At 42.1% G+C, this 14,487-nt stretch overlaps 1 protein-coding gene across 6 annotated transcripts in view; it reads left to right on the forward strand.

Moving 5' to 3' along the window:
• Positions 1 to 14,487, forward strand: part of LOC109428474 (uncharacterized) — a 40,604-nt gene extending 26,117 nt beyond the window's left edge. For 5 of the 6 annotated variants that reach the window (XM_062844319.1, XM_019704245.3, XM_062844318.1 and 2 more), the window contains 2 exons: positions 12,819 to 13,108; positions 13,200 to 14,487. In XM_062844319.1, coding sequence (XP_062700303.1) covers positions 12,895 to 13,108; positions 13,200 to 13,621 — 636 coding nt within the window. In that variant the 5' untranslated portion in view covers positions 12,819 to 12,894 and the 3' untranslated portion in view covers positions 13,622 to 14,487. The remainder of the gene's footprint in view (positions 1 to 12,818; positions 13,109 to 13,199) is intronic. The other variant, XR_003892644.2, reaches the window with a different exon arrangement.

The raw sequence follows: 14,487 nt of genomic DNA on the forward strand, positions 1-14,487 counted from the left end.
TCTTTGATGTTTCTGTCTCGTGCAAATTTCAGAATTTTTAAGAGTGTACACTAGCGTGGGTCATCGAAACCGTTTTCTCAGATCTAAGCTTTTTTGGTTCCGTTTCGGGTCCTGAGTATCTGTGCAAAATTTGAGCTCGATCGGTTGCGTCTACACTTTGCGCATTGCAATTGAAATTTGTATGGGATTTTGTATGGGAAAACATACTTTTTTGTATTTTTGTCATAAGTTGAAAATGTTTGTCTGAAACTTTTTAACCGATACTGTAAATTGATAGCCTAGGATGACCTGAAAAACTTTCATGAAGACCGCAAAGCGATCCGGTGCTTGTGAAAACAGTTATAACCAGCGAATCGCATGCATGTGTTTATGTTTTAACATGTAAAGGAATAACAATAGCAACAAAATCATACTGATTCGTCAAGTAATTCCAACGCTATAACTTTTTTTTTATAAGCTTCAGATCATTTCGCAGTCTTCGACAAAGTTTTTCAGGACACCCTAGGCTATGTTTTCACTTTATCGGTTACATGGTTTAAAAAAAAATCGAGCTTGTCATGAGAGAAATGCATGAAAGTGTGTTTTCCCATGTAAAATCCCATACAAACTTCAAACGCGATGCGCAAAACGTAGACATAACCGATCGTGCCCAAATTTTGCACACTTATTTGGCTTCTGAAATGGGACCAAAAAAGCTTTGATCTGATGGGATACCATTGAATTTTTCATTTTTCCATATAAACGATGACCCACTCTAGTGTACACACACGAGCTTCTCCGCTGCAGACTCTAGTTTCGTCCGGTTGATCCACACATATGCTGCGGTACTGAAAATTTGAAGGTGCTTCAAATCAGGCTGCTTTCCCCACCACATCTCATAAGGCGTTCGCTCAACATATCTTGACGGGAGGCGATTTTGTAGGTAGTTAGCGGTACACACAGCTTCCGCCCAGTATTTCAATGGTAATCCAGCGTCGAGAATAATACATCTTGCCATTTCCTTCAAAGACCGATTCATCCTTTCAGTAATCCCATTCTGCTGCGGTGTGTGGGGCGTCGTAAACTGCTGACGAATTCCTCCCTTCTTACAAAACGCGTCCAATGCTTTATTCTTGAATTCCCCACCATTGTCCGAACGAATTATCTTCGGTGGTCTTCCGAAAATCGTTTTCATTTCCGAGACGAACTCCTTCAATCGTAATTCCGCTTCTGACTTCTCGCGTAGGAAATAGACAGTGCAATAACGGGAGCAATCCTGTATAACCGTCAAAAAGTAACGGCAGCCGCCTGGCGTTGCCGTATTCGTTGGTCTACAAACGTCCACATGCACCAGGTCCAGCGTTTGTCCACAGGATGTCGTTGATTGCTTCGGAAATGGAACTCTTGTTGCCTTCGCTTCCAAACAGCACTCGCAAACCACACGCAATCCACAATCCGTGATTTGAATCCCCATGGCTAGCGTCTTCTTAATGATGTCTTGTACTGCGTCGGGGTCACGATGTCCCAGTTTCCGATACCATTGATGTAGACAGTCCTCACGATGGCCTTGTTCTACAGTTTTCATTGCTTCGTTAACTGTAATCAGTTCATACAAACCTCGCACCAGTACGGCGGTGGCCGCAATCCGCTGTTCCCTCATGATCGTGCATCCTGAATGTCGAACGAAACGTTTGCACCTGATGCAACCAGCTTCCTGCATCGAGATCAAGTTTGCTTCTAAATCTAAATCCGATACATACAGCGTGTCCGAGAGAGCGATGTTGTTCTTGTTGCCGTCCGGATCATAGCAAATCACGCAACAGATACCTCTGCCTTTCGCCGCTATTGTTTTCACGTGTGCTAGAGTGATGTATTCCGAGGCACATTCTTGCAGATCCACGAAGTAGCTCCTGTCTCCGCTCGAATCTACAATCCACTTTCCAGCTGGTTTCTCGGCTCCAAGCGTCATGAATGCGAAATCGTTGTTCTCACGAACAGTCTTGGGCTTCGCAAAATTCTTTCGTCTTCTTCGGTCACCTTTGGATTCGTCCGCTTCACGATCGTTCGCCATTTTCCGACATTCTCTTTGCTTGTGTCCTGGCTTCTGGCAATAATGGCATATCAACGTCATTTTGGCCGATCCTGCCTTGAGAACCGTTTCCTCGCTATTACTTCCTTGCTTCGTCGCTTCGTCAATCTACTTTGTCTTGACCAAATCCAAGGTAAGTTCTTCATCGGTCGTCCCTCAAGAGCCGTCGTTAAGGTGTTGAATGACTTTGGGAGACTGCTCAGGACTAATGCCACTTGCAACTTCTTGTCCAGCTCGAGTCCGGCCAGCGACAGACGTTCAAACGCTTCTTCCATTTCCGTTACGTGCCGCTCCATGTTTTCTCCTTCAGAGTACCGTTTCAAGATCAAATTTCTCAGGTACGATACTTTAGACGTTTGGGTAGGTTTTTCAAAATGGTTCTTCAAACTCTCCCAAGTTTCCTTGGCCGTGGTCGTTTGCTTAGTGAGTCAGTGTTGGGTACTCTCCATCAGCAACCCGATCGTCGCCCGCGCCCGTCGATCACCCTGGTTCCATACGGCAATATCCGCTTCCGTGGTTCTCGCTCCGCAAACAAACTTCCATAAATCTTCTTGGATGAGCAGTAGTTCCACACTGAACTTTCAGGAATTGTAGTTCGCTCAATTGAGTTTTTGAACTCCCAGTTTCTCCATCTTGCGTCGAGTTGGAAATTTTTTCTTCACTATTGACTCGTTGCTAGGGCACCACCTCTGGGCCCATAACCTCTTTAAGCAGAAATAAATGGTGACTAGACGAGTCAATATTTGCTCATGGCATACTTAAATACTAGTGGTCATACTTGCTTCAAGGCGTGCTTCTCGAACAGGAACTCCTACTGTGTTTCTTCCACCAACTTCTTTTAGAACTCTTCCAGAAGTTGTCACTGTGGTACCATCATGAATTGTACTAGGTATTCATTATAGATAGTAGAGTAAACATAGATCCGCGAACACTGCTACCTAAAATATTTCAAGCCTGTAAGTAGTAATTTTCAAAAGTGCGACGATTGAATATGACGTCATGCGCTCCATTCATTTTGTCCAAATTGTGACGTCATGCTCGTTTGGATACAGATTTTGACTGTTCGTTTGGATACAACGGATTCATCTCACGCTGATCTATGTTTACTCTATTATCTATAGTATTCATCTAGAGAGATTTCTTCAAGCATTCTAGCTGGGATTCTTACAGGCAATCTTCCTGGGATTTTTTCTAGGGATTTTTTACAAAGATTTATTCAGGAATTTTTCCTGAGATTTTATTCAGTGGTCTTCCACAAACTCGTCATGGGATTTCTTCAAGAACTCCTATTGGTCTATGTCTATAAAATCCAGCTGGGATTCCTCAAGTGACACTTATTCCTCCAGAAATTCTAACTGTGGTATTTCCAGGAGTACTTCTAGGGATTACCCTTACCAACTCTTCCAAGATGAACAGGAGGTATTCCTTCAGGTATTTTTTCAAGGAACTTCTCTTAGAATTCCACTGGCATGCTTGATAGTTTCTGTAGAGATTCCTGCAGCGATATCTCTAGAAATTCCTCCATTCAAGACAATCTTCCATTGTGGAGCCTCGTAGCCGTGCGGTTAGGGTCACCAAGCTTCTAATCGCACCATGCTATGGGGTGAGGGTTCGATTCCCGCTCCGGGCGATGAAACTTTTTGTGAGAATAGTTTCTTCTCCGTATCCACTGGTGCATGCTCCGTGTGTCCCTTGTCTAGTGTTTAGTTTCATTCAGTCTGTACAGCCTCTGGCTGAAGACGGTGTCCGCGTCTTTTTTTTTTTAAGACAATCTTACATGGATTATTCTGGCAGTTCCTCTAGTGCAGGGGTTTTCAGCCCTTTTGGCTCGTGGTGCACTTTTGGAAAATGAATTGCTACGCGGTGCACCTGTTCATTATAGTCAAAGAATCCGATTTTAGGGTTTCTTAAAAACGCTGTCATATTTTCCAAAGTGTCTTCCTGGTGCAATGCTATACGTTGAAATATTTTTCCCATTGGTATAATAACCGTCAACCCACACTGTTTTAACGACTCCCCAAAAAAAACCAACCAGTTTATAATTTGAACTGCTAGTAACACTAAGGGCGGTTTGCTGTTTTGTTTTAATCCTGCGTTCTGTTTCACTCCATTTCATATTGTGCTCATGACGTTTGAATCATTTTCAGTTTGAACGATGTGCAGTTTAGCGGGGGTCAAATTAAAAAGTGTTCAGATTAAATGCGGTCAAACTAACGGGGGTAGACGGTATAACATTGGTTAGCTTTTTTTGTAACTTGTTGGAGCTTACTACGAGTAAAACTGTTGATGAACCAAAAACATTTTTTTCTGTTGTTGACGGTATTCTTGAAAATTTTCGGACAACAATAATCGCCGGTGGATTCTTAACAAGTTTACAAGAACCTCGACGAATTCCTGCGTTTACCCTTGAATCATTTTAAGGATTTTTCAACTATAACTAGATTCCCGGAGGATTCTTGGCAAATTTGCAATAATTGACAAGATTTTCGGTAAATTTCATTCTTGCTTTCTAACCGATTCATAAGGAAATCTGAAGGTAATACAGAAACAATCGAAATTCAAAAATATCAAATACGAAAAGCAATGAAAAATTGAGAGAACTTCTTGGAAGCTGCTTGCGAGACCCTTTCCCAGGTCACACGAGAATTCGTAGCAATACAGGTTGAATTTCTTCTGAGATATGCAGCGAAGTTATTGAAGATGCACTGCAGATTCCTTGTAAAATAATTGAAGGCCGGATTTATTAAAAAATGAATCTCACATTTCTCACGAGATTTTTGGTAAATCAAAGGTAATCAAAACTCTCCCTCAGCAAGAAAATTTATATAGTGGTCGTTCGGAACTTCGTTTAGCAAAGGATCACAAGGTATTTTCGAAAATTGTTCGTTAAAGTGATGACAGGACTATTTACATATATATGTCTTGCGGTGCACTTGTCGAGACTTTGCGGTGCACCAAGTGCACCGCGGTGCATGATCTGAAAACCGCTGCTCTAGTGATACTTCCAAAAACATCTTCTAAGATCGCTCAAACAATTGCAATTGTTTGTGGGATTTCGGTCACCGTTGAGTTTTATGTTTTAGAGTTGCACAATTGCAATTGTGGTTTTACTAGTGATTCCTCCTAGGACTCCTGTAGTAATTCTCACTGTAATACATTCAGGAGTTCTCCTAGGGATTTATCTGAAGAAATCTCGTGGGATTTCTTGAGGAATTTTTGCTGGGATTACTCATGGAAATATTTCGGACATTGTTCCAGAAGTTCCTCCTCTAGGAATTGATTCAGAGATTATATCCAAATATTCTTCTAGTAGCTTTTATTGGGATTCCTTCAAAAGCTCCTCGAGAGCTTCTTCCAGAAATTATAGCTGGGATTCATCAAGCAAACCTTTCTGCGGTTCTTCCAGATATTTTTTCTAGGACTCCTCCAGAAATTCTTACTGAGATACTTCACAAATTCTTGGGGTTCTTCTAGAGCTTTCTCCTGGCTTCTTTGCTACGCTCCTTCCAGGAAATGTTCCTGGAATTCTTGCAGAAATTCCTTCGGTTATTGTAACTAATAGCGGTTGCCATAGCTACCGTTGGCTGAGGAGAGGGTCACAGAAGGTGACCCTTCTCAGCGGCTAACGAGACTCTGTATTTACCCTCAATCCCAGGGTCGGCACGCTTATCCTACTATTTCGCGGATTCAGGAAAACACTTGAGTTAGCTTTTCACACTCTATATTTCGTTCTGTACACTTCTATCTTTCCCTAGCGCTCTACCTTCACTCTACTTTCACCGACTTTCTTAATACTAATCTGACCTTCTTTTTCCTTCTTCGTGTCCCCTTTCTCCTGCTGTCCTCATTCACCGATTGCTTCCTTCCTCGTCCTTCTTCTTCCCATTCGATGCGACCTTTATCGCCCGATCGAATCTGGGTATCTGCGACCACTGGAGAAAAGCTCTTAGGGTGGTCCTCGGCCTGGTGTAACGAATGGCCGAATCATCATCTGCCTATGCCTTCGCCGGATGTAGCCACGGCGGTTGGTGACCCATTTTGGGGTTAGGGTTCACCACGGTATAACTATGGTTTATAGTAAAACCTCGGGGTTCTGTGTGAGGGGGGGGGGGGGGTATTCCAGGTATTATATGATGCATGGAATTATCTAGGTTCTAGATTACCTGTGTACTTGGAATCCACCACACACACAATAGGAACACATTAGACACTATAAGTACAGCGGACTTCACGAGTGTCGATCGGGCAAATGGCCGATCTTATCTTCCCGATCAATCCAGGATCTACTCAAACATGGCCTCCATTCGCTACCAATGGCAACGTCCATGATTCAGGCAAGGCAGAGGCATCTGGTGGCTAATGTTGCAGGATGATGGTAGCTGCTATCTATGGCTGCGTCCTTTTCGGTTGACTAGCAAACATAAAGAGTGGAAACAAACAACACAAACACTTTCCTGAATTTTAAATAAACAAACAGACGAAAACTACACTAGACCGCGAAAAACTTATAATAACCTGCTGAGGGGGTACTACGGACCGTTACATTATTCTTCAAGGAATTCCACTAGAGATTTCATCCAAAGAATCCTCCAGAAGCTCCTCTTGGCCTTCCTCCAAGGATTCCCCAAACAACTGCTCCTGCTGTTCTTCCAACAATTCCTCATCCAGAAATTCTATCTATGGTACCTCCAGGATTTTTTCTAGTGATTCTAATATGAGTTTATCCTGGCATTATTGCTGAAATTCTTCCTGAGGTTCTTTCAGAAATTCATCCAGCGATTCCTTAAGGGTCTTCTTTATGGATTCCTCCTGAATACCTCTACCGGTTCTTCCAGAGGCTTCTCTAAGTATTCTTCTAGGTAATTCTTCAAGGAATTTCTTTTTGAATATCTCTACGCATTCCTGATGGGGTTTCTCCAGAAATTCCTGTATAGTGAAATTCTCCAGAAATTCCTGTATAGTTTCCTTCAGAAATTCTGCTGAAATTCCAGCGATGATGCATCCCAAATTCCTTCCAAAAAATTCCCCAGAAAAATTTTCCAGAGATTCTTCCGGCGATTCCTCCAGATTTTTTTTTCACGAGATTTAATCTACCATAAATTTCTCATTGGATTCCTGCAGGAACTGCTTTTGACCTTTCTCCAGGGTTTCCATCTGGATTCCTCAAGCAATTCCTGCTGTGGTTCTTCCAGCAATTTCTTGCTGCAATACCTCCCGAAATTCTTCTAAGTATTTTTTCTGAGATTCCTTCGAAAACTCTTGCTGGAATGATGGCTGACAATCTTTCTAGGATTCTTCCAAAAGTTCCTTCGGTGTTTCCTCCAGTAATTCCTCTAGAAATTTATCCTGGGATTTCTCCAAAAATTACCCATGGGATTCCTCCAGGAAGTCTTCTTGACCTTCTTTCAGGAGCTTCAGCTGAGATTACACAAGTGCTTAATGCTGTGATTATTTCAGGACTGCCTCCGATGACTCGTCTAGAAATTCTTACAGTGATACCAGCAGGAATTCCTCTAGGGAATTCTCCTGGCATTCTTGCTGGGATTCTTCCGGGCAGTCTTCCTAGGACACTTCCAGAAATGTCTTTGGTGTTTCTTCTAGGGATTTGCTAAAGACTCATCCGGAAATTCTTCCAGAGATTTTATCCATGGGTTACTCTAGAACTTTCTCATAAAATCGCAGCAAAAATGCCAGGAGGTATCCCTAGAAGATTTCATGGAAGTACACCAGCTAAATTGCTGGAGGAGTCCTAGGAGGTATTGCTTGGAGAATTCCAGCTGAAATTCGTAGAAAAATTCCGAGAGGTATCATAGTAGGAATTTTTGAAACGTTCGGGGAGCGCCTGGAAACGCTCCAGGAAACCTCCCGAAACAGTTTACCAGTGGTGGGCACGCTTGCCGTTAACCGTTAACGCAGGTTGGGCGAACATTTGATTTTATTTTCCACAAAAGGCCGCTAACCCGTTTGCGCAGATATACGAACCCATGCTTGAAACGTCCTCATACTTCCTGTATACCACCTGAGACTCTCATGAAAATCTACCCCCCCAAACGCCCATGTATCCCTGAAACTTCCTTAAGCTCTCCTGAAACTGTCTTGAAACTCCTGTAACGGTCCTGAAACGTTCTTCAATCCTCTTGGAACTCGCTAGAACGCCCCTGAAATCCTCTGAAACACTCTCGAAATCACACAAAAATCTCTGATGCGTCATTAAAACCCCTTGAATATCCTGAAACCGCCTTGTATATCTCTTGAGAACCAAGACTCCTAAAACGCCTGTCAAACCCCTTTGGATCGCATCTAAAACCTCTTTGAAATGCCTTGTAACGTAACTTACACTCCTTGATACGCCCATGGAACCCCATGAATGGTCTGAAAAGGGAAATTAAATGTCCCTGATACTCACTGAAACTCCTCTAAAACTCCTTGCAACCCACCCCTTTCTCCTCTCCACACGTGCCTGAAACGTAATGGAAACCCCTCTGAAACCTTTCTGGAGTCACTTGCTACGTGTAACTTCTGAAGAACTAAAAGTGCTAAGAAGAAGTGCAACTGTTCATCATATTCTGTGTCTCAAGTAATAGATACTATCAACAATATAGCAGTGAAATTGTAGCAATGGCGCTGAGCTTTGTTTAATCTGAAACACTTCTCATTTTCTTCAACACGTCGGTTTTTGCCAGTTTTGCGTAGCCCTTTTACCAACCACATTCGAGAACCACTTAGTTTCCCCAGATTTAGATTTGCATGAATGACTTTAAACATTCTTCGGCAAAGTTGTAGATCTAGTTATTTTGAGTTGCCCAAGAAACACCTGTAGAGCATTTTAAAACGCGCCGTTTCGAGTGCGGAGACGGTCCCCAACTAACAAGCCATAAACAAGCATGCATGCTGAATTGGCGCTTTATAATAGTAATGATAGCTGAGCTAAAATTATGCTGTATACATTACTGTACAAATGCTTTTACAGTTGAAAAAGTAGCCTTTCATATCTGTATTAACAATGGTAATTTGTTACATTTGTCAAGCGTTTAATAAGATTTCTATTCGACTTTCAGTAATTCCTGTACAGAATAGTTTAACAAGACCTTTATCTGCTTCTTGTTAATTTATGTACAAATTAGCACATGTATCTGTATAAAGTTTTTTTTTCACAAGGGAACGTCCATAAATTACGTCACGCTTTGAGGGGGGAGGGGGTGTTCAGCAAAGTGTGACAACCCATATAAAAATTTCAGAGGTCTCATACAAAAAGTGTGACATAGGGGGGAGGGGGGTTGAAAATTGTCAATTTTAACGTGACGTAATTTATGGACGTTCCCCAAGTCGAATTTAGCGCTTTCGTTTCATCATACTTCGGCTCAGAGACAGGATGAAAACACGTGTTTTTTACTGAAAAGCAGGTGAATTAATGTGTTGTTCAGTTGTTAACCATAATGTTCTGTGCTAATTCACTACTGCTGAATAGGAGTCGAAGTGTGATCATTATTTGACCACGGGAAGTTTATGTTTTGATTTGAGCATCATCTCTAGGATGGCGCAGATAGGACGCAAGTGGATGGCAATCGTGGAGTCCATGAGTCTCGAGTTTAAATCTTGATTTACGTAAATTTATGTGTAGTAATTATACTATAGCCCTGTTCAATGAAGTAGGTTGACCATGGTCGAAGTTGCTGCATCCTGCTCTGACCTATTCGTCAACAAATGGATAAGATCAGGATGCAGGAACTTCGACAATGTTCAAGCTACTTCATTGAACAGGACTACTATTATTTCATAATAGGGAAACGTCCATAAATGACGTAGCTTTTTAGGGGGGAGGGGGAGTCTGGGATTGTGTGACGTGCCATGTATTAGGTATGGGAAAATATGCTACGAGTGAGGAGCGGAGTAAAAAATCGGCCATAAAATGCTACGTCATTTTTTGGACGCTCCCTAGTTGTTCACAACATAAGTGCCAATCACAAACTCTCGTGTATTTTTTTTGCATTTTATCTATTTTTAATCATTTTTAATAAAGCTGTATAACAGCTTTACCACAGACAACCAGACGTCTCACTCTACTCACTTCTCATCGTTACCCTTTTTAACGGTTAGTTCAAATATTTTGTAGTTCGCAAATCGCTCGGTCACGGCGCTCGCATCGTTTTTGCTCCTGTTTGACGTTTGCTCACTACCGCCACCTACTGAGTGGTTTGCGTAACACAGCATGGTTACCATTGAGCGGTTATGTTTTCGTGACGATGACTTTTATCGCAATTTGTTCCAAGTGATACGTCTGTTTGTCTGTGGCTTTACTATATAGTTGTAAAACGATTTAACAACAAACAGTTCAGTTTGTACACAACACTTTGCATTATAATTTCTCCAAATGTGTGTGAACAAAACCCGAACAAAGGTTGTGCCTGAAAATTATCCAAATGTTATTCAGCATCATGCTGAATTAATTCGTCATAAAGGTGCTTGTAAAATGAGTGATTGTTAGTTAAAAAAAACCCTAATTAAGCGCCCCTAGCGGTGATGACACCTTTCTCGTGTCTTCCAAAACCCATTTCAACAAAAGTCAAGGGGTATGTTGATGAATATTAATCCATTTCATGGCACCAAAAGTCATATCGTTTATCTGGCTTTTGATGATGATGCCCTAAACTCTTTTTTTGGTTTTTATTAACGTGTATTTAATCCTAAATTTAAAACTCTTAAAAAAAGACGCAATGTAGAATTTTGAACCGCCATTATGGATTTAAGTCTGCCATCTTGAAAAATTTTGATCGCCATTTTTTACTCCAGACTTCTTCCCCATACTGGTAACCAATATTGAACAGGTTTCGAGCTTAAAACACCATTAAACAGCCGCCATCTATTTTTGGACTTCAAAAATCCTCCCTATACCAAATATATCCATCCATATTGAATGATTTAGTAGCCTAAAACACCCAAGAAAACACCACTTAACAGCCGCCCTCTTGAATTTTGGAACGCCATCTTAAGTTTTGGATCGCCATCTTGGATATTCTGGCCCCCAGTTTTGGGCTCTGGACATATTCTTCATACTATATAGACCCATATTGCATGGCTTTAGAGTCTAAAACTCCATTAAACTAAGCCGCCATCTTAAATTTTGAGCCGCGATCTTGGATTTTAGAACGCCATCTTGGATATCCTGGTCGCTATTTTGAGACTCCGGACATCTTCCCCATACCAAATATACCCGACATTACATGGTTTTAGAGCCTTAAATGCTATTAACAACCGCCATCTTGAATTTTTAACCGCCATATTGAATATTAGACTGCCATCTTGAATTTTGGACCGACCTCGTGGAATTTCTGGTCCCCAGTTTTGATTTCCGCACAAAATTCATCAACCATGCTAGATGTAACAAAAATCGTCACAGTTTGATGGATGATAAGGCTTGGTTCAGTTCTACCGGTGCTGGTCCGGATCACTGAAATGGTCATAACTCCGGAACGCCTTGACCGATCCGGACAATTTTCAATAGCAAACAATACGGTGAAATTCCGGTTCGGTTCGAGCTATTATCCGAAAAATTGGCCAGTAGAAAGCGCCTTAAAAGTGTGTGAACTTATTTTGAGCACAGACATACATACATACACACATACAGACATTATCTCAATTCGTCGAACTGAGTTGATTGGTGTGTGACTTGACCCTCCGAGCCTTCTATCGAAAATTCGTTTTTTAATTGAACACACAAATAGCCTTTCAGTACACTTTGGCGTACGAGAAAGGCAAAACATTAATGTACCTAAAGTGCCCCGCACAATGCATACGTTTGCGTGTGCGTGACAGTAGTTTGACACATTTCCCATGGGAAAACTGTCAAAAAAAACGCAAACCTCGACGGAACGGACGCTATGTGCTCCAGGCTTAACGCAAACAGATGCAGCAGATTTTGGAGATGGATTGAGATGCATCGTGCACGGAAAAAAGATGGTTGACGATAGTTGTGCTTTTTACGAGATTTTCAGATTTATACTAATCCGAAGCTGAATCCGCTTTTTCATGCCATGCTACGCGCTCAATGCCTACTAGGATGGGGACCGCATCGCCCAAACAAAATCATGACGACGCCGTAGCAGGCCTACTCGGTTGCCTACTGAGCCAAAGTTACTACACACCTGCTACAATCGCCTACTACGACCACGACTATACTGCCACAGTTACTTCCTGATAGCGTGTAGGGCAAAAATATAACGAGACCACACCGGTTCATTCGTTCTCCACCTCCTATAGATGATTCCGGGTGCCGGAAGGGGCACGGAAAATCGATAATGATTTATCAAATAATGTGATCTACCAACCGGTGAGCTAGACGAGCCCGCCGGAATGGTACTCATGCGTTCTATTAATAATAATAACAGCAATATATGGTTAAATATAAATGTTGGATCACAGACAAACAGGCGTATTATTCTTGAGAGTGTTGTATCTCTCCACCAGGGGCACTAGTATTCCATCGCTTTGATGTTTAATATCCTGTTATACCCATTTCCACTAAGAGTTGCCGTCAGTTTGTCTATGATGGGGTATTTGTTAACTTTTGTTCATGTAATGGACTAAGAATTTTGTATTGAATCGGGATAGTGAAAAAGATGATTTTTCAGGGCTACGTTAAAATGTTTGAAAAAATCCTAGCATTATTCAGCATGCATTTCTCAAATGGTCAGCGCCTACTTCGCATGGCATGAAGTAAACTCCATTCTTACGTAAATGTCTTTTCAATCAGATTTTCCAATGTTAGTGTAAAAAGAACCAGTTTCGACCAATAACAAACGCACAAACAGCTCAAAAACTGTCCCGCAATGAGTTACATGGCGGAGGAAAAGATCAAACTTGCCGGCGAGGACTCCAAAGACCGGCTGTACGAAGCAAAACAAAACCAGAAGGCAATCCGGATACTGACGGTGGCCGCCTACGTCCTGTGCGTCTCGCTGGTGGCCATAATGCTTTCCCTGTACTACATCTTCCTGTGGGATCCGAGCACGAATCAAATAAACGCCAAAACGCAAACAGTTGGTTCGTTTCTATGCGTGACACGCGCCCGCCAGTCGATCTGAGTTCGATTCCCACTGATGGAAACTTTTTTTCTCGTTTGTTTGTTTTGCAGATAACATTGTCATACCGGACAACCTGGCCATTCAGCTAGCGAACCGGAGCGAAGTACCGGCGGAACTGTTCTACACCAACCTCTACAGGCACCTGATCCACAGCAAGACGATCAAGGCCCGCAAATCGGCCGCCGTTCGGGAGTCATCGAACCTTACCCGGCTGATCCAGCTTTACCAGCAGCAACGAGCCAATGAGAATCCGGATCAGCTTCAGGATGATCTAGAACCGTTGCTGGAAACAGCCGCTGGATCGTCATCGTCCCTATCGGCCGAAAGCACGCAGCCGCCATCTTCCTCTTCGGACGTCATGATGGCCGACGAGGACGACGGTGGCGACGACTACGAGCAAAGCGGCAACTACGGGCTCTACTCGAACCACACGACGATACAGCTGGATCCGGACGACGCACTGCAGCAGTGATTTGATTCGATAGCGGAACGGTCGCTAGCAACCGTGAAGGATACTATTTTTCTATGAAAACGACGGCGAGGCGTAGTCGGTCTTACTTACACAACCAGACTTTTTCACGATGCGATTTTTGCGGCTGGAGTTACGACAACACATTCAATCTTTCCGTGGATTATTTTTTCTTTCATTGAAGTAGGCTGTGATTTTTCACTAGCGCTTCTAGTGTTTGTGAAAAATACTAGTTTGAAAACAGCCGACATCGGAGTAGGCGTTGCACGAAATAGTATTTACGCGACAGTGCGTGAAAATTGGTAATCCGTTACACACTGAAAAAATGTGGCCTAAGATTGGAGAAATGTTTTCCCAAGACCAGATTAGAAAACCCTTAGAAACTATGGATACAAAATTGCTTTAACTAAGATTAACTTCCCCATTTTAATCGAAACAAAAAAAAAAGTATTATGACTTATACACTGTTACCTACATTTACTGACGTCTTTTCTCACTAGCGCAAAGCAAACACTCGATTACATCCATTTCCCACGACTTTCTTTGACATCTTTACAAGCTTAACAAGTGACGTTAGTAAAATGGAAGAGCAGCAAATGGCAGCACCAAAAAACAAAAATCGTTCGACTCTATTTACTCCGTGCACTTCAAATTCTGCAGAAATAGTGTAACAAAGCATTAATCAAGTTTTAACCATTTCCGATGATACAATAATGTTTAGTGTGTAGGAAAAGGAAAGTGCAATACGATCGAAATGATCTATGAGAATCGAAATGCAAGTTTGCTATTATAGTTGAAGGAGGTTATTAGTCGTTAAGTTTAAATTAGGTAAGGAAAATAAAGGAAAGTTTTAAATTACGCAAAGTTCA

Source organism: Aedes albopictus, chromosome 1 (genome assembly GCF_035046485.1).
Source record: "Aedes albopictus strain Foshan chromosome 1, AalbF5, whole genome shotgun sequence".
Classification (NCBI taxonomy): domain Eukaryota; kingdom Metazoa; phylum Arthropoda; class Insecta; order Diptera; family Culicidae; genus Aedes; species Aedes albopictus.